The 20675-nt window shown below is 37.2% G+C and overlaps 1 protein-coding gene across 1 annotated transcript in view; it reads left to right on the top strand.

Annotated features, from left to right (window-relative positions):
- Nucleotides 1-20675, top strand: part of NELL1 (NEL-like 1 (chicken)) — a 251715-nt gene that overhangs the window by 60446 nt on the left and 170594 nt on the right. Inside the window, exons 9-10 of the mRNA XM_009875157.1 lie at nucleotides 2591-2664; nucleotides 9239-9338. Coding sequence (XP_009873459.1) covers nucleotides 2591-2664; nucleotides 9239-9338 — 174 coding nt within the window. The remainder of the gene's footprint in view (nucleotides 1-2590; nucleotides 2665-9238; nucleotides 9339-20675) is intronic.

Below are 20675 nucleotides of genomic sequence, written 5' to 3'. Positions count from 1 at the left end.
AAGAGTCACAGTGGCAAACTTGAGAAGAAAATAAATAATTGCTGAGAAATGAGCAAGAATTTCAAATTTCTGAGATTCTGTTTTTAACTGTTCGCTGCTTGTTCGAGACTGGGAAGTCTTACTTGACTTCACCTTGTATCTCCTGTTCATGTTGAGGACCATCAAGCCTAGGGTCTGAACTTTCTGTAGTGCGGAGTAATCAGCTGAACTGTTATCTTTTTGCTTATCTTTTGTTTTGGGTTGAAGGTTGTTCTTTAAAATAAATATGATGGAAATTTCAGACCCTGGGTTAGTATCACTGTGTGGAATGATAGTTTGCAGTAATTTATTTTGAAATAAATTCATGAGAGGAAAGAAAAACAAGTAAATTTTGTCATTGGTGTTATTGTCTGCATTCAGTTCATTCTTCTGAAAATGAAAGCTGTGAATAACATTCCTGGAAGGAACATTCAGTATTTGTTGCTTTAATAGTAGTGTAAGGGACAAAGACAATTTATATATAGCAATTTTAGCTGAATACTGGTCTTACCTTAAGAAGCACAAATTATCTTTCTTTTTTTCCCCCCCCCTCCGTATCTCCCTGTAGACTAGTAAACTTCATGCAGGAGGTTTTTCAGTAATTCATTAAGACAAGGATGTTGAATTATTTTAAGGTTTACTAAGAAAATAATAACATTTTTTAGCATTCTGTCACCCTTCTTCGGTCACTGAGTTCATTAGTCCTATGCACAAGTGTCCTTTAGCTGTGATCTTGCGCTTGCTCTTGTTTACTCATGTCGTCTCGTTTCTCGGCTATATGTCGACATGAGTATTCTGCTTTATGAAGATGTTTATGAACAGAGTACTTGAGTGGTAAAGTGGACATGCTGGCCCCTATTTTTTGTCTCAAAATATTTTTATTTGTAATGTTGAGAATCTAGAAAGTCCTTTGATGAAACTGGATGCTTCTCTTGATGCTCCTTTGCTGACATACATGTATGCACAACGGTCAAAAGCTGACACAAAGGAATTGTAAGGCACGAAATTGTAGATTCAGCGTATATCCCTATGAGTAAACTGTGTTCCTGTTCTTTGTAATGGAAAGCTGAACAATGAAACTCGCCTTTTGTCAGTGATTGGCACAAACTTGACTCGTTACTCTGAGAAGAACTCGGCATGTCAGTCAGTGGGAAGAGATGTATGGAAGTTGATTGAAATTGATTGTAAATGCCAGCTCCCTGACAGAATGATGTGCTAGGGCCAGTCAGTCACTTTTGGGTAGATAGTAGTAATTGCTGAGGCTTTCCAAAGAGCTGCACTGCAGGTGTTAATTTCTCTGTGCTTTTCCTATTTAGCTCAGATAGAATCGTCAGTTGTAATTTGCTGTCTCTAGGGATTATTGAATGGCTGGATTATTGAACAGCTTCCTGTCTTAGCTGAGGGTTAATGAACAAAGCAGCAATAACGTCTGATATATTAAGAGTTTTAAAAAGGAGGTGGTTCTGGTCTGATCCCTGCCATCTTGTGTTAGCCTTTCAACAAATATTTGACAAAAGCCTGTAGTTTTGTTTAAAATCTCATATTTTTTCCAAGTTGTGCATTTACTTGCTTTCTGGTGTGTCCACTGTTTTGTTCAAAGGTGTCGTATCAGGAGAAGAGACAAAAGGAGATTTCTCTAATACATCTTCTCCCACAAGTAATTACTGGGATTCCTAATTTAAACAAGGCTTCCTGATCTGGAATTTTCTTTGTAAGTGGGATCACAACAACTTGGGCTGGACTTGATGATCTCAGAGGTTTTTTCCAGCATCAACAATTCTGTGATTCTGTGGTAAAAACTAGAGTGGCCTTAGTAAAATGAAGAAGACTTAGCTGGTTGACTGTGCCTTGAAATGAATGAGGAGTGCTCCTGTGTTCTAGTCTGTTAGTTCAGTTGTGGAGCTGGTTACTTTTAGCAGAAGGATCAAAACTTAAGAATTTTTTAGGAGGAGCTTTCCTTTTTTTGGGGAAATCTGTTTATTTCATGTGATTTAAGAATATTTTTCTGAAATAGATTTTCACAGTTTGTTGATTCAGTGCAGTCATTCACTGCATCTAATCCATTTTTTCAGTGCTGCAGCAAGTTGAAGAGTTCACGTTTGTCCTCACAAAAAATGTGAAGTTTTAATTGAAATCTGTGCTTGTATTATTCTCCTGAGGAACAGTATGGTAATAAATGTCTCCAGTTCTTGTAGTGAGTCATGAAGACCTCTAGTAACACAAATACTGTATCTAATCCACAGAAAGTCAGTAATGAAAATACTTTCTACTGAATACTAATGGATTTGGTTCAGTACATATTTTCTTATGTTCTGTTTCATTCTCCTCAGTTTTGGTGAAGATGACACTTGTTCTTGAAATAAACTTACTGTTCGCTGCATTGTTTGTAATTGCAGGTAATACTGACTTCTGATAAAAGCAAAATGAATCACATTTTTGACATGTATTTTTTTCTCCACTGTGTATGAATACTGGTTTCACTTTTGGGTTATACTTTGCATTTGTTTACTACTTAAATACTAGTATAATTTATTTATTTTTTAATTTCCCTCCTTTTCTTCTCAAATTACAGCAAAGTGTATCTATGGAGGCAAAGTGCTAGCAGAAGGTCAACGAATGTTAACCAAGAGCTGCAGGGAGTGTCGAGTAAGTTTCCATTGTATAAACTTTCCCTGATGTTAAATGTATCTGTGGTGTTCAAAAGTGACAATGATAAGTTAGTGCATTTCTTTAGTCTTCCTTCATGCAAATGTGGCATCTGTTGTCTTGAAAAGGTGACCTTGAAGACAGTGAAAGCCACAAATAGAAAACAAGGCAGTAATATGACCTTTGCAGGGTAATAAAAACATGGGCAAAATCACTTGGAAGGATGTTTTCTCTTTCATCTTTGCTTCCATGAGCTCTACAGAAAAGGCAGCAGCACCTTGAGCCAGTTACTAATTTCAGCCAAAGTGCTAAAATTTGAAGAGTACCTATAGTTAGAGTTATGATAGATTTTCCCTATTATTATTTAAACTATATGTAGTCCTGATAGTAATTGAGGTAAATTACTAAACATTGGACTGGATTGAGCTCTCTCTTGGCAAATTCGTAACAATACAGTCAATATTTAAGAGCATAGGTAAGTGGAGGTTGTGTTGGATAGGAACATTCAGGGAGTGTTAGTGAATACAGGAATGCTTCATGGTGTCTAAGCATGGCAGAAACCAGTTGTTGTCAAGATGAGCCTTAAAAGAAGAGTAGTAGGAGATGATTATAAAAGGTCCATTGCTCTGCTGAGACATTTATTTGTTGTGAGTATGCATGTGCTTTAAATATGATTTATCGCTTCAGAAAGGCACAGCTATTTTAAACACATTTGCTCTCACATGTAATTTTCAAGTATTTTTTTACGTCTTACTGAATTTGTAGATGGGGAAGAGTGGTAAAGGGGAGGCTTACAAATGTTATTGACAGATCAGTATGCTAGAACAATTATCAAAAACATTTGGAAAATATTACAATGTTCTGGTTATTGTTGTGCTTGGAGCTGAGTGTACAGGGTAGCAATTTTATGTTCACTAATGGAAAGGGACAATAACTGGTTGCAGATGCTGTGGAAGCAGCTTGTTATGCAGAATTACTCTGCTGTTGTTACTGTTTAGCTGTATAGGGGTGCTCAACATTGTGTATACAAATATGTGGGCAAGGTCATTGCCTTGAAGATAGACTAAGTTGGCTGTTATTTATATGACAAAGAATGTTTGTTCTGGGGGTGGAAAGTGGCTAGTATAATGAGATGAAAATGGGAGGAGTTTCACATTCAAGTGAAACCAGAAAGAGTGATCTGAATTATATTTGTGGAACTTCTCTGTGCTATAAATAAGAACATTATCTTCATCATTATTGGTGTGATAATACATTCATGAAAATTAAAAGCACATACTGACCAATAAATAGCTGTGATATTAGAAATAACTAAATAATGAAACTAACTTTTGAATTTTACTTATTGTTAAAGGAAGTTGATATGGCAATGCTAATTGCAGAAATGTTGCAGTTTGTATTATTTACATCTTGATGGAGAATATTGTTAACTATTTGAAGCAGCATATGTGAATGCCATACCATGAAAATAATGGGCCCATGCCTCAAAAGAAAAATAAAAGGAATATTTTCAAGAAGACGTTGAATCTCACTGGCAAAGCTTGTCATTGTAGCTTGGGAGAGGTTTTAAGTAGATGCTTACCTCTGCTTCTATGGCATAATATGTCTCCAGGCAGAAAGTTTAATCAATGTGTCTTCAGCATGGCCTCCTAAGGTTGTAAGCAAAACATGACTTATTTACTACCTCAGCTGAGAATGCTCACTAGATGAAGAAAGAATGGTGATGAGTCAAACTGTGGCTGTAGTAATTGTTTTCTGTCCCATGTGCACCTACCAGTGGTCAGGATGTTGTATGAATAAAGGGAGGGCTTTGTGCTGGGGGAAGGATTGTAAAAGACTTAAAATGGTTTAATTTTTCAGACCTTAAAAGTGGGCATCCAGTTCAAAAGCTGTCAATCCATGAAGGAATGCACTAGAGGGTATATATCAACTGTCAATTTATTAGCATTTATAAAGATGACTTAAAAATCTTGGGGAGTAGCTCTTGTGTCTGTAAAGAAGGATGTATTTGTAGATGGGGTAATGTCAAGAAGATAAAGTTGAAATTTCACATTTCAGTTTTTATTTGAAGATAGATGTTTTATTCTTTGCATAGGTACTGATCCAAGTTGAAGAGGCTTTTAACTTTTTTATTTTTCCATCTAACAAAAAATTAATAATAGTACTGATGGATCCAGATAGATTAAAGATTATCAGGCTGTGAGTGTTTCTTTTTTTATTTATTTCTGAAAACTAATCCAGACTAAAAATGTATTTATGGTGCACATCCTCTTAGCCATAAGCACAGATGTTACTGATGGATGGCCATTCTCAGCTGGAATCCTGCCCACAGACATGTTCTAGATTAATTTGCAATGACAGATAGACAAAATTAGTGGACAGGTGTTTCTAAAACTGACAGAATGGCTCAGATTGGAAGGGATCTCTGGACCTTTTGTCCTGCTCACCTCCTTGAGAAGGGCCACCTAGAGCCAGTTGCCCAGGACCATGTTCAGATGGCTTTTGAATATCTCCAAGGATGGATGCTCCACAACCTCCTGGGCAACCTGTGCTACTGTTCTGTCACCCTCACGTAGAAAAAGTGTTTCCTGATATTCAGACAGACCCTCTTGTGTTTCACTTTTTGCTCATTGCTTCTGGTCCTGTCACTGGGGAAAGAGCCTGGCTCTGTCTTCTTTGCACTTTCCCTTTAGATATTTTTATGCATTAGTAAGATTCCCTTGAACCTTCTTTCCAAGCTAAACAGTCCCACCTCTCTCAGCCTTTCCTCCTGTGAGAGATTTTTTAGTCCCTTACTTATCCTCATGGCCCATGGCTGGTCTCTCTCCAGTTTTTTCATCTCTCTTCTGTACTGGGGAGGCAGGAACTGGACCCAGCACTCCAGGTGTGGCCTCACCAGTGCTGAGTCTGCTCAGGATCACCTCCCTTCGCCTGCTGGCAACACTTTGCCTAATGCAGCCCAAGTTACCATTATCTTTTTTTGCCACGAGTGTACGTGGCTGGCTCATCTTCAACCTCGTGTCTGCCGGGACCTCCAGGTTCTTTTCTGCAAAGCTGCTTTCTAGCAGATTGACCCCAGCATGCCTTGGGTCATGGCATTGTTCCTCCTCAGGTGCTGAGCTTTGCACTTCTTGTTCAAGTCCTTGAAGTTCGTGTTGGCCCATTTCTCCAGCCTGTTGAAGTCCCTCTAAAAAATGCGTGTGTTTGTGCTTTAGAAAACTGCATCTTTCTGCATTCCATAAGTGGTTATTTTGGTCCGTGGATTTCACCAGCATGGTGACTTGACTCATTTGAAGGTAATGGAAAGAATTATATAACTTCTTGTTGCATTGGGAATTTACTGCTGATCAGATGACTTCGGGGTTAATTCCTGTGAATGACATGACGCCTGCTTATAACCATCAGCTTGTTTGACAGCAAAGGGCACTAGAATAAATTCCTCTTCATTAACGCTAGATGCGGGCAGTCAGAATGTGCCATGCAAATGCTAGAAAGATGGACAGGGCTCTACTGACTTTCAGGAAGTCCACTGACTTTTGTGAAGATGAGGAACAATATGGTTCATAGAGTGACAGCTAAGGATACTATTTAGAACTTCCGCCTGAAAGGCCGATCAATAACAGCTAAAACAAGCGGGGAAAAAAACCCCTCACACCACCACCAAAACCTCAAAATAACCTTATCTGAAATCTTGCTGCTATTTTCCAAAGCTGATCATCTGAGATGAGCTGTTTGTGGTTCAGATTTTCATTGCATGTGGCTGATTAGGCTTATAGCCAATTCTTTTTTATGTACTTACCTTTGTAATTACAAGAAGTTTAATTATCTTGTAAATGTTTGACACCAGATCTCATTCTTTGTGGACTGTATATCACAGCTGTAGCTTGACCTATTTATTCTGGAAGAACATTTATTTGACATCTACTTCTCTTACTACATATGTGAATTGAGTATAAAAAGTTCGTAATTTTCTAAGGCTGCCTGAAGCAGTAATTCTGAAGTGTGAACTATTCTTACTTATCTCACTGGATAACATCTGAAATCTAATGATGATAATTCTTCTAATTGGTTTTGTACCAGTTTATAACAAATTGACTTTAATCCAAAGAATACTCAACATGGAAACATATTAATTGTTTTAAAACTTAATTACAAATATGTTTGATTTATTTTCCCAAGATGGAAATTCTGCAGAAAATGGGAAACTTAGGGAAATAAATTCTCACGGTCATTAAATTAATGGAATTCTCAATTTGTGTTTTATCTCCTTATGATACACTAAAGAACGGGTGAGCTTGGATTGAATTTGTCTTTAGTGTTTTTACTTATCCTGATCAGTGATTTGACTTTCATATGATTTCTTGCCATCTTTTTGACCAGATTTATCATCAGTCAACACTTTTTGTCCGTATATTGACGTACTGCATGATTTCTGCTGCAATTGTCTTGTCTGAGCTTGAACAGTTGATGAGCTGTAGCCAGAGCTTTTCCAGCTGGTAGTTTGAGAACATGATAGTAAATGACGGCTCAGTGTGCCTAGTTCTTTTACCACCTTCTCTGCTGCTGTTGTAGAGGAGGCCGTAGGGAATTCCTCCTGTTCACTTATAGAACTGAGAGCAAAAAGAGACCTGGTACCTCCATTGACTTCACTGTTCTTGTGTGGGCACTTGCTTCAGTGATGCATGCTGTATTTGATATTGCAAGGAGCTGCTTTTTTTTTTTTTTTGCTTTAAAAAAACCCCAAACAACTATGATGCCTATGGGTTTTTTCTTATGTTATTTTTCATGACAGCAACTGATGCAACTTCCCATTAAAGACAACTGGGAGGTGAGAAAAACTACTTGGCCGTGCTTAGCCTAAAGATTGTAGTATCGATGGCAGTGGCTAGCAGCGACTGTAGAATGGTCAGTTTGGCATTCCCTAGGTCTGCTGCACTTCTCAGTTGTAAGCCCTGTTAGCTGCTGGGCACCTTGTGCATCATTTGCACCGTGTAGACTCATCAGGCGTTTCTGTGTTCAGAACTGTGTAGGGCAGTTTGATGCTGTGAGAGCTAATTCCAGAGCCTGAAGTGATGGAGCTGAATCTGTATGGTGTGGCTGGTGAGAGTAATTACCAGCAACAGTTTTGTCTGTGCTGGTTCTGGCACCTCAGCTAGTCTTCTGGCATATTGTGAGACAGTGTCCCATAGATATGAAAGCACGCGGTGTCTCTGTTTGGGGTTATTTCTTCGTACAGGGTAGACATACAGGTCTTTTCAATATCCTCTGTTCAAAGTCACATATCTCATCCCTCATATGATAAGAATGGTGGCTTTAATAATGTATTTTGCCTTTATTTTTTTTGTATTGTTTTTTCTCTGCTTTCTTAGCCCTAGATGTCTTTAGATGATATTTTTCAAACTTTCTCTGCAAACATCATAGATAGAAAATACAGTTTATTTGTTTGAAGAAAGCAGAAATTCTCATTCCATCTTTTCGTTCCACCATCTGAGGCATCATGAAAAACGAGTGGGGACCAGGTTCATATTAAAAAGGTGTGTTGGCAATACAGCAGGCTGTCTGCTTTCTTAGTGGAGTTTCACAGCCCTTGGGGAAATGGGATTATTCAGGTGTGGACAGTCTGGTGGGATAGTTATTGTAGCTCCTGCTGAGCAAAAATTTGTTCATCTCTGCTCTGCTTGCCAGTTTGTAGAGATGGCAAAGCTGCAGAAAGGATGCTGAAGCAGCAAATTGTGGTAGGGGAAGGCTGGAGGGGAAAAAGGGGAAAGAGGAAGCTATTTTGGACACAATGTTAAGAAACAACTCAAGAACAGGACAGCTGTTTGTTCTGGACATATAGTGAAGCTGATATCCTGGATGGAAAGATGATGGAGTAAAATTTGGTGCAAAATATTTCCAGAAGGAAGACACTATGTCTATTATTTCAGAAAATTTCTACCAGCAACTAGACCTGCTATACACACTGTTACTCTAAATCTAGCAAAACCGGAAATCTTAGGCGTATCTTGACCTTGATTTACATTTTGTACAACAATTTCTATGGTAAAGCAATTTCTGCTTTACCAGACCTTTGAAGGACCTAATTTTTGGAAATTCTAAAGGACACTTTTAATTGAACACAGAAGAACAACACTTGAAAATGTTGGTCTTCTATCTGCTATGTTTGAGTTGAGTAATTTCTCAGTAAATTATGCAGAATATGAACAGAATATGAACTGCATAAGGCAAGGACACTGTCTTTAAAACTTGGAGTGAAATTCTTCCATTAAAATACTTGGAAGGAAGAATACTATGCTCAGAGAACATATCTGGAAAAACTACATAGAATTTTGATCTTAAGTGCATGTTTTATTTTTTTCCTTCTCGTTGTTTCTTTCGATTCCAGGCATAGAAATGTCCAAGTAGATTACTTTAGTTTGATGTCATGGTGTAAAGAATGAATTTAACTTGCTGCCTGCTGGTTTACCAACGTTGTCACTAGAGTTTACCATAGTTACAGATTAAAAATTAGGTGATCCTTGCCACTGCACATGTTTTCATCAATATAATTTTTACAAATGTTATCTATTTTCAGAATGGAGTTTTAGTAAAAGTAACAGAGACTTGTCCACCGTTGAACTGCTCAGAACAAGATCACGTTCTTCCAGAGAACCAGTGTTGCAGTGTTTGTAGAGGTAAGCCTGACTGTGTATGCTTGGAAGGAATGCAAGTTGCTGATTGAATGGGGGCATACACTGCAAAGAGCAATTCTTTTTTAATGAGATATTATGTACCTCTATAAACCTGAGTCTATAATTATCCTTCACATAAAACCTGTCTGTGATATTCTTTAGGGTAGAAGTCTCACTAGATACAAAGCTCTAATTGCTCTAAATTAGGGAAGGGGAGGGAGAAAAGGACGAGTTGGGGGAGAAAGGGTCCAGTACTTAGTAGAAATTCCCATTAGGAATAAGTTATATCTGAAAAAGAGGTATTTTGTGTTGCTTAAGGTTGCAGCTACACTGAAAGTTTTTTGAAACAGATTTTTAAGCTCTCTATTTTAAAATCACAATAATGTTAAGCTTCTAGTGTTTGGAAGTTGATTTAGATCTGAGTTCTCTCAGGATTTGTTTATCAATCAAGCTGGAAAAATTACAGAATAAAAATGAAAAAAATACCTTAGAGCCCAGAACTCCAGTTTTCCTACTTGCAGTGGGGTGTTGGGATGCAGATTCCTCTTGCTTGATCCTTTTCAATCCTGGTGACTCTGGACTGCATGCTGGACCGGGCTGAACAAGCCACACTGAAAATCTTAGCTAAGGAAATCACCTTAAATGTGAAAAACGTAGGTGTTGCAAGGCTAGAGAACTCAAACAAGCTTTCTTCTTTAAGTATATTGTGTTTGGTGAGCTGTTGGGTGAAAGGCGTTAGAATGCTCATTCTCTGTGTGTGTCTGTATTGGGCCTGTGTTCCACACCTCTCCCTGTGCTGAGTCTCAGCTGAGCTTAAGGAGAGCCTGGCCTCTCAGAGCAGGACTTCCATGCCAGCCTTTAGTGATGCCCCTCAGAAATTTCAGAGGTGTGCCTAAAGAGCGTTAGACATTTCCAGCCTTAGATGGGGCTTGCTGGGCTACTGGTCTTTCTTGGATATAAATTCCTCCAGTGCCATTGTAGTGTAATGAAGGGGCTCTGAATCTCTCCCTTAGCCAGTAAAATATTAATTAATAAATATGCATAGTTAAATATTTACTAAGGCCTTGAACTTGCAAGCATATGCATGTGGTTTCAGGGGTCAGCGCCTTTGAGACTGCTCGCTGGATCGTGGTCTAAGCATACTCACATTATTTTTTTTAAACAGTTTCTAGAAACATCTGTAACTATTTAAGCAAGCAGTAAATGTTGCTTCTTTGTGCCTCAGAGGGCTCCTTGCCTTAATGATACTTCTTAACAGATGGCCTGGTTTGATGTAGTTCAGTGCTTCATTTCTTAGAAGCATTAGAAATCTGAAAGCTTCAAAGTTGATGAAAGATAAGTTCTGCAATTATTCAGTTCTATGTTATTGTTAATGATAGGTACTCTTTTTAGACATTCATCCCCAAACTGACTTTATTATTTATAAAATAGCATCAATATGTATACTATGTATACATATCGCAAAGGAAGAAATTGTACTTTCACTTCCTATGAATTCTGATACATGGTGCCTTCAAATTGATACATTAACCTTCCACTTCACTTCCGCTTTAGCTGACTGCTACACCAGTACCACCTCCTTTTATATTTCATCTTTGCTTCTAAAAATTCTTTTGAAAATCATACTTAAATATACGATTAATTTTTTCAACTTTACAGAGGCGTAAACTGAAGTTAGCACTCCTAAATTGCTTTTTTTATCTTGAAGTAGAATATATATTGCTTCATACTTTTGCATGCAACCCAGAGTAGTACCATAAAATTTTATCACATGTAGGGTGCTGGTGTTAGAAAATGGGTATTTGTCATGCAGAGGTATCCTCTGATATGGCAAGGAGGCCCCAGTTTCTGATCCTGTTCTGTGTGAACATGTCCTTTACTGGGGAAGGATAGAGCACTTCTCTGTTTAGCAATAATGACCTCTTTGAGATGATGTTCAGCTTTTATTGTTCAAGCAAAAGTGGTGAGGAAGAAATACTGTAGTAAATATAGTTCCGAGTCACCAGAGCTTTTATTGGAAGCCCACATGGATCATTTGCACATCATGTGCAAATCATCAGGTGATTAGTAAGAATTTATTAGTGATGTTAAATGAGAACAATAATTCTATGTAAAATTTATCAGTGCGTACTAGTGGCTGGTGGGTTCTGGTTTTGTATCAGTTTGTGCTTTCTTTAGTATCTAGTTGTGGAAACAGGTAATTTCTACTGAATTTCATGTAGAATTACAGAATGCCTTTGCTGAATAGGGCCAAGGTAGGAGATTTGCAGCTTGTGCTTTTCTAGCTGCAGCAAAGGAATTTCAATTTAATGAAAGGATAAATGTAGGGGATCAATAGAAGAAAAAAAACAACATGGAGAAATACAGAAGCTTCATGATGCTGTGGCATGAGACTATACCCTCTTCAGAGATCTCTGTAATATCCACCACAATAATAGATAAGCACCTAAAGTAAAATAGGGTATGCAAGGAAAAAATAAATCAGTGTTTAGGGTGATAGAAATTGTGAGTCAGCAAAGGACAGAGTTGAATACTGTAATGTTCACACCTGGTGGGCTTCCTATGTAGTCGTTGTTGTTTGTAAATGATGAGAAAAGCAAAGACAGCAAATAATACCTTTTCTTCTTCACGTTTGCTACATGAGTTCACAGCAAAAGCTAATATATTGCTAAAAGCCAACTTCTGAATTTCAGTAAAATGATTGTGTAAGGTGTACAGCGAGGCAGGCTTAGTGTGGAAGAAGTCTGTTGTACGGTGACAGCTTATTTTTTGTGATGTGATGTACCTGAATGCAAAAATGGGCCTCATCAGATCTGTATGTAGGATCTACCCTTGAATGCTATGTAGAATATACCTTGTTTTTCCCTTTGTCTGTGTGCTTTAAGGTAAATGTCTGCTTAGGCTATGTGACTAATTTTCAATAGGACAATGTGGTATTATTAAGCTCTCTTGTAAGGCTTACAGAAATTTCAGTTAATTAAAAACTTTTAGAGATAATATTTTTTTAATAAAATGTATTTTTTACTACTTACTTGAGAATCACTCATTTTTCTTACAGAATGCCTGCTACATTTTTTTTTTTATAGCTCAGGTACAAATTTATACCAAAAAAAAAGTGTCATAAAAGTGTTCTGTTGTTCCCTTTAGCTGTTTTTCTCTTTGCCCAAGAGTGGATTTTTTTTCCTCTTTTGAATGACTGATTCAAATAAAGTTTCATGATAGAAGTTTTATGTTGTTATGCTCACAATTTTAGTATGTAAGAATAACCTTAACAACCCTAGCAGCTTCAGACATGCTCTCCTTAAAAGAGAGAGTGTGAGGAAAACATGAAGTAGTGAGAGCTGTTTGGTTTCCAGAGAAAGTAATTTTTATTTGCTGTCCTGTAATATGGTTTGGCTGATGGGTTTTGAATGACTGCTGACGCTGGGTAGCGGGAAGTGGAGAATCCTACTGATGAGCTGAAGTGTGCATTTTACTGCAGGGAACAGCATTTAAATCTAAAAATGGGGCTTCTGCCACCCTTATTTGTATTGGTTAGTTTTGTCTGAAGGAGGTTTTTATTCTTTCAGTTAGAGGATGAGAAGGCTCTTCAGTTAGCGTGTGTCTCCTCTCTCCCTGTCTAGCTGTGAAACCCAGTTCTGCTTTTTCAGAAATTGAATGTTTCTTATTCATTGCTGAGAGGTATGAGTTATTTCAAGGTTTTAGATTTAATAAGATTTAATGGGTGTTGATAAACATGAGTTGGTTTATTTCTAACTGTAGTTCTAAATACTGAGTAACATTGTAAGAGCTTTATGTCTGAAAAAAATATTACAATCTTGTTAGGCTGTGCAGTCCTATTATTCTAATGAACACAAATAAGCAGTATGCAGTGAGGTCTGCATTAATGGAGTAGCTTGAAAGAATTTATGAAGTTACTGTTTTGTTCCAGGACCACAGTCTCTGAAGACGTAAAAGCTGTTGTTTGAAGTGCTTCATTGCTCATGACTCGTTAAGGACTGATTCAGATCATGAAAGTGCATAATTGCTAGTGCAGATCTTATGATTCTTCCTATGAGTTGTCTCCCAGATTTACTTTACGCATTTCCGTAGTAACTATGAGGTTAAATCATAACAATAGTAAAGATTTTGAGGTTGAAATTACCTTGGACCTTTTGAACAATGCTGATACTATTAACGGAAGCACTATCAACCTTCTTTTTAGAAGCCTCTGAAATGTGTAACAGTGAAATGTGGATTGCTGAAGAGTAGCCTCTTGAATAGCAAGAGAACAGGGGTTTTACAGTTTTTGAAGTAAGCAGCTAAGGATATGGTATGTACAGAAAGCGTTAGAGATGTTATGAGGAGATGTTGAGAAAAATGAGATTCACATTAATGCTGGCCATTATAAAAGTAGGAAGAGATATGATTCCCAGATACGTTGATTCCAGCTCTAATATTGAATGAGTTCTTATGTTCTTCAATCAATAATTAAGGCAAATTATCAAATATATTAGGTACTTAAAACACTGGATGACAGCACAAAAGAGCCTACCATGCTACTCTGAAAAAGCAGATTCTGGGAACTGGAAAGTGAAGATGTTGAAAAGCTTGGAAAAATAAGAGCAATGTTCAGGTGTCCCAAAATGGAGTAAATGGAGCAAATATTTCAGCAGCCTTGATAAAGTAAGAGAGTAAAGTTATCAGAAATATTTGGAGGAGGAACAGAGGTCATCAGGCCCATCAAAAATCTCAACACACTCTTCAATATTTAATTCCCTTATTGGTAGTATCTATTACATCTTGAATGACTTTGAAGGGCTGTTGTGCATATTTATGACTGTGTGTGTATGTGTGGGGAAAACGGTTTATGACATCTGTTTGGAGTGCACTTATCTGTAATTTTACTTCATACTCACTTGCCTTGTCATCTGTGTTGGGCTGAAATTAGTCTAGATTATCAGAACTATTTAAGATTTTGTGGCTTCTGTCAAATCCTCTACAACTGCCTGCTCGCTGAGATGTGATGATTCTATTTTAAGCCTTTTCTCATACTCAGAGAGGAACTGACTGTCTCAGATAAGACTGCTGAATGTTCTGAAGACTCAGTAATTCAGTTATTTTCATTTGGGCAACAGGAATGTATGTCCTTTGCTAGCTGCCACCCATGGCTGAGATTCAGAGATCCCACAGCAGTATCAACAGGTGGTTTTACCATCTGTGTAGGTATTTTAAAGGAAAACTATAATCCATTTCACACCAAAGAATTAATAAAAAATCAGATGTTTGGATTCTTTTCTGTTCTGCTTGCTTGAGGATAAGTAATTGCTCCCATGAATAAATTGATGTTTAAGTCAGTGCTTAGGTCTCTCCATTCGTCAGGAATGTAAGTGTGGTTGTTGCAGTCAGTGACCCAGTGTGCATTCCTGACTGATTTTGCTGAATGAGTTAAAATACTTAGCTAAATTAGATGTTGAATCGAGAAGAATACTGCTAGATTATTTCTTTATGTTACAGTCCAAATATGAGGTGGCCTTTATTTGCCAGAAGAGCAGGAAAAGCACTAAGGCCCAATATGAACTAATATAGTAGATACAGCATTTTATTCCTTTCTTGCCTTCAAATCTCCAGCTGGGGAGGATGGAAACCAGGCTCTAAGAAATTCAAGAACTGTGTTTCCTTGGTATGCACCTCTTGACTCTTTTGAAGTGCTACATGTGCATCTTCACTGCAAAAGAAGAATACTTGGAGAAGCCTCTGATCCAATCAATGGTATGCCTGCTCTGACAGAGGCACAGCAAACCCTTACTCCTCTATACTGTCGTCTTTTTTTTTCCTTTTTTTTTTTCCTGCGGGTTAACTTTAAATTGCTTTTGTTTTGTAAAGCTTGGTAACATATAGCGCTTTAACGCCATGGATGCTCTTAGCGGGAATCGCTTCAGCTTACCACTTACAGAAGTATTGAAAGAGTTTTCTGAAATGTTGAGGGAAATAGAAGTTGAGTGACTTTTAGTCAGTATTTTTTAAAGATAGGAAACAGTGTTTCACAGGTCTTTTATAATACTAAATGCAAAGGCAATCTAGAGAGGTAGCAGGTGTTCTATCATTGTGTATTCCTAATGAGAGGAGAGCAATGAACAGTTCTTTAGAACCTCTTATTACACAATTTACAGAACTGGAGTGTTATTTTTTTTTCTTCTGTGTTCTTTTAACAGCTTTCAAGCAAGCTTGAAAACATAAGGCAAGAGTCTGATTCTCAATGGAGACAGTTCATATTTGAGTTGATAACAAGGGAATAAAAGCAATACAGTCTTTTTTTCAGATAATTTTTTAAAAAAGGTGACAGCTCTGATGGTACGAAAGTGCCTAAGCCCAAAATTTTTTATTGCAGAAAAACTATTGTGTGTAAAACGTGTTGAGAAAGATTACGTACTTTTAGAGGTTGGGATGAGAGGGAAATAGAAATAAATATAATTAAAATGCCCTGAGATAGAAGTAACAATCCCACTAAATTGTGGTACCTTTGTAGTGTCTAGCTTAACACACTGATATGTTACATCTGGTCTGAGTAGTGGTATCTACCAATAATAATAAAATACTAAACTAATACTATGCCTGAGTTCAAAGGAGAATTATTATTCTAAAGAAGCAGAAAATACACTAAGATGCCGTAGTCTTAGGGGAACAGTGACAGAGAAAATGTTATGAGACTTGTTGTCTCTTGGATATTATCTAGAATGCCAACAGAATAGTAATCCTGCCTGGGGAACATAAATTGGATGTTGAATGGATGTTTGGGGAGATGGGTTCCAGCGTTCCATTTCTATTATAATTATAAAGGCAAAACCAAGAAGTCAAATACTGCGATGGCATAAATGGCTAAAGGCAGTCTAACTGCGCCCTTTTTTACCAATATGAAATATACCCAGGCTTGACAAGGCTGTATCTGGAATACTTGGCTGATTTTTACCAGACTGTGAAATGAATGAAGACTAGAAGGGATATCTGCAGTTTTCATTAACAGAGTTAGTTCTTCTTTGCAAGTAAGATTACAATGAAAACATGAGCTAACAGTGCACAAGGAGGCTGCCTTGGTTGTTAATAAAACTACTCTGGAGCAGTAAGTGTGGAGTTGGATGTTGACACTGAGAAAGTGTCCTCCTTGCTAACAAGTATTTCTTTTTAAAAAAATTTTTCTTTTTTAAAAAATGACCTCACAACCAAATGTTAGATGATCAGACCTATAAAGTTGGAGTGCACTAAAATGATGAAACCTGAATTTTAAACTAGTAGATGACTGAAGTGCGTGTTTAAAAACAAATAGCCCCCCCTCATTGAACAGCAGCTTCAGGATAACCCCATGAAAATTTGTTTACTGTATATGAAAACTACATAACTATAAGCTGAAGTCTTCTGAAGTTCTTTAAAGAAAATGGAAGCAAGGGATATAAACAAGGATCTGAATCTTGTGTTCAGGTCTTAGAAGTCCAGGTCACCTTTTTCTTATCTGTCTCTAGGCGAGGTTAAGAAAGTTTGGCATCAGTGAACCAGACCTTTTAGTTTGCTCCTCTATGATCAGGCAGAACTGACAGAAACTGTTCTTGTGTTCATATTAGCACAACTTGGAATACAAGCAGCTGATGGTATGTCTGAATTTCTGGTTTCCTTCCTTCCAGAAGAGAAAATCCAGAAAAAAAATAAGAAACCAAAGTGACTGTTCGTATATCTCAGGCAAATAGAAATTGACTCTTGGATGTTTATAGAGAAAAATCCATCATAAATACACCACTGGTGGTGGGGGAATTGCTTTTGTCAAATTCTGTAAGGTATTTAGTTACGTCTTACAGTCGTACTTACAGTGGAGTGACTTTAAAGAGATAAAGTTGCACTTACTTTCACTTGAGACTGCAGCAGTGAGAGATTTTTGACACATCTTTGAGAAATATTGAAAATCAGGAAGAAAGAACTTCAGCCAGTTGCATCTTTATAGAAGAAAGTGGGAAAGTTCATCATGTTTTTAGCAATCACTGCATGAGATAAAAGAAACTCTTCACAAAGAAGCTACTCAGAATTTATGTCAAGGAAAAAGGGGAGATTAATAAGAATTCTTCCCTACAAAGCATGATACATGGATTAATTATAACCTGTAGAAACAATTCAGCTAGTTTTTGATAACAGAATTACAAGGCAGTGCATGAGGTTGTTTTGACTACCAGTACAGCTTTGTGTTCTAATGCAATGTCTCATTCTTGCTCTTCTAAAAGCATATTTGATTATGCACAATAAGAGAACTATGAAGGACTTTTTTTTTTTTACATATTACTCTTTATTACTTTTTTGGTGTGAGTTAGTGTTACATTTCTTGGCAGTTGGAGGTAAAGTGGCATTTTATGCTACATGGTTTCAGCAGATGCTCTAATGTATTGTCATGGCTTCCTGCTTTGAAGTTACTCTGAAGTTCTGACTCAAATTAGTCATACAAATACTTTTTTGAACAAAATGATTTTGCTGCAGCTGAATTCATGGAGGAATCCAAGAAGCCTGTGTGCACCAGGTAGGTTTATAGAGAGGATTTCTGGAACGTAGCATGCCAAAGTTTTTTCAGAGAAATACAGCCAATGCAGATATTAAACCAGAATATCTGAAATAATCGTGTTTTAATACCAGGTTGCGTGTGCCTTCTATTTCAGGTCATAACTTCTGTGCAGAGGGACACAGATGTGGTGAAAATTCAGAGTGCAAAAACTGGAACACAAAAGCTACTTGTGAATGCAAGAATGGTTATCTCTCTGTCCAAGGGGACTCTGCATACTGTGAAGGTAAACTATATTCAAAGGCCTGTCCACTTAACAACCTGCTTAGAAACACGGTATTAAGTAAATGGTTGATGAAATAATTTCACTGCAAAGTTCAGTTTCAGGATGGTGAGTATCACAAAAGTCTTCATGTTCACAAATACAGATTGAAGATTACAAGTGATCAAGTTGTCATTCCGATTTTTAAAATACGGGTTTTCAAACAATAGCACCTACCATTTAAAGCGTTTAAAGTGTTTTTTAGAGAACAACATCTTTATAAGATGCATTAATTTAGAAAGTGGGAATTGTGCAGACATTTGTGAGAAAGGTAAGTGTGAAGGTGTACTGAGGCTTGCATATGGAAATGATGATCTGCAGTGCTGCCTCAAGTACTTCCATGGGCCAGGTACTTTGCTGAAATGGTCTGGCTATGATACGAAAGAGACCTATTTCTTCGAAGAGTGTAGCTGAGGTACTTCTGTTGATGTATTACTGTATCACAGGAACAAATGTAAGGGATATTATTCTCCTGTTTGTTTCTCAGTGTTTTCTGGAGCTTGCTGTTATTGTAGCTATGATGTACTTGTTAAAAGCTGTATCAGTGAATCAACATATACCACATTCCTTCCTGCCTTTGCATGGGGGGTTGTGGTTTGGTTTTTCTTTTTCTTTTTTTTTTTTTTTTAATACCTTGCATGTCAGGCTGCAATATTTAATCTTCTGGCAATTATAGGAAGTTTTTGAAATACTTTGTAAAAAATACTTCCCTAGATTCTTTTTCTAGTAATACTGGTCATGGAAGGGAGATGGCATTTTTGACAGGCTGTTAGAGTATACCATAAGAATTGGAAGATAGAATGAAAGAATAAAAAAGATGTACATGGACTGGGCTTAAATGATCTCACTTTCATAAAAAGACTTTTTACTGTATGTAAGGGAACAGGAGTTTAAATAGGAGTTTCTAAAGCTGTTCAGTATCAGTAAATCTTATGGTATTTAGTCAGTTCTCTATAAACAAAAATTTGAATGGTCCTATATATCCACTTTCAGTGACTTGGAAAGCAGGTTACACATTTCTTTTTAAAGGTAGGCAGCAGATACACTGTATATAAAGAAACTTCTTAGTACAAAAAAACCCTATTGAGTTGCTCTATACATACTGCAAGGCCTACTCAGAAATCAGAAGACACTGTCAAGGCTCTGTATCAGTTATGATACAGAATCCAGTATTCTTTTTTGCTATTTCAGATGAAATCAGTACTTACTGTTTTTATTTACTGAGTAGCAGACTGCCCCATTTTTCCTCTATGGAAAAAATGTAAACAGCTTGACTGAAATAATTTTTGAGATATTACTAGAGCATTAGTGGTAGTGATGGGGAAAGAAAGAGCTTTTTTAAGAAATTAGTGGGAATTACAATATATCTGCTTTATGTTGTGTGCAGTTTTGGAGAAGCAAATCAAATGCCTGACTTCTGTGCACATGGATGAAACTTGAGGCAACCAAACAAAGAAAGTTGGTTTTGCTGCCTGACACCGTGGGATAGATGAGAGAGATGCTTTCTGCATGTGTTGAAAAGTTGTGTAGATGTGGTCTTTAGTGGCATGGTTTAGTGATGGACCTGGCATTGCTAGGTTAAATCTGAAAGATCTTTTCCAACCTCAGTGATTCTATGATCCTATGAATCTGTGAAAACCAAAAATAACAGTTCACTTCTGTTGCAAAACACAGAGGAATGAAAATGTCTTTCATCATACAGTGTGGCTTCTGTTATGGTTCTGAAGATGAGAGAGCTTGATAAAGCTTACCTCTAATGTTTAATCCTTTGACTCATCATATCCTGTATATAAAGAGCTGTTTATTGTGCAGAACTTTTCAGGAGTTTAAAGTGAAGAAGGATAAACACAGTCCTGCATATAGTCTTCAGAGTACAAGTCTGCTGGTGACCTGATTTTCCACAGCAGATGTTTTTCTTGCTATATAAAATAAGTTGAGTTTTGTTGGATTTTCCTCTTCTCCTTTTGTAGTGATTTCATTGCAGCTGTTCTAATTTCATTGCACTGTGGCTTGGGAAGGGACATTAACGTTATGTGGTGTCATATAAACCTTCTGTGTGGCAGTGATGTATGACCGTGGTTTTGGATGGTGTCCATTGACTTGACTTCTGTGTCAGCTTTTAATGGTAATCCTTCTGTTTGTTACACTCTGAAAAAGCTGCCTCACAAGATGTTCCCATTTCCTGCAGTCATCATTCAATATATACTGTAATAAACTTAGGTTCTGTGGTCCACAGCTGTACATATATGCATAACTGTACATACCAGATACTTCATGAAATTGCCTAAAGTTAAGAAAATGGGACAAGTGTTGGTGGGAAATGGATAGGAGAGTTGCAAATGCACTGATTTTTTCTATACACTGAAACTAGCAAAGGAGGAGTCAGGGGAAGAATTTAAAAATGTCACGGTTAAGATCATCCTCTGCTGCAACGAGTATCTCAATGGCAGTTTCAGTGGGAACCAAGTCCTCACCTGTAGATTTTTTTTAAAAAAAAGGGAATAAA

Source organism: Apaloderma vittatum, unplaced genomic scaffold, assembly GCF_000703405.1.
Source record: "Apaloderma vittatum isolate BGI_N311 unplaced genomic scaffold, ASM70340v1 scaffold11538, whole genome shotgun sequence".
NCBI lineage: Eukaryota > Metazoa > Chordata > Aves > Trogoniformes > Trogonidae > Apaloderma > Apaloderma vittatum.
Note: the sequence above shows the minus strand (reverse complement) of the source record. Positions and strands in the feature narration are given on the sequence as shown.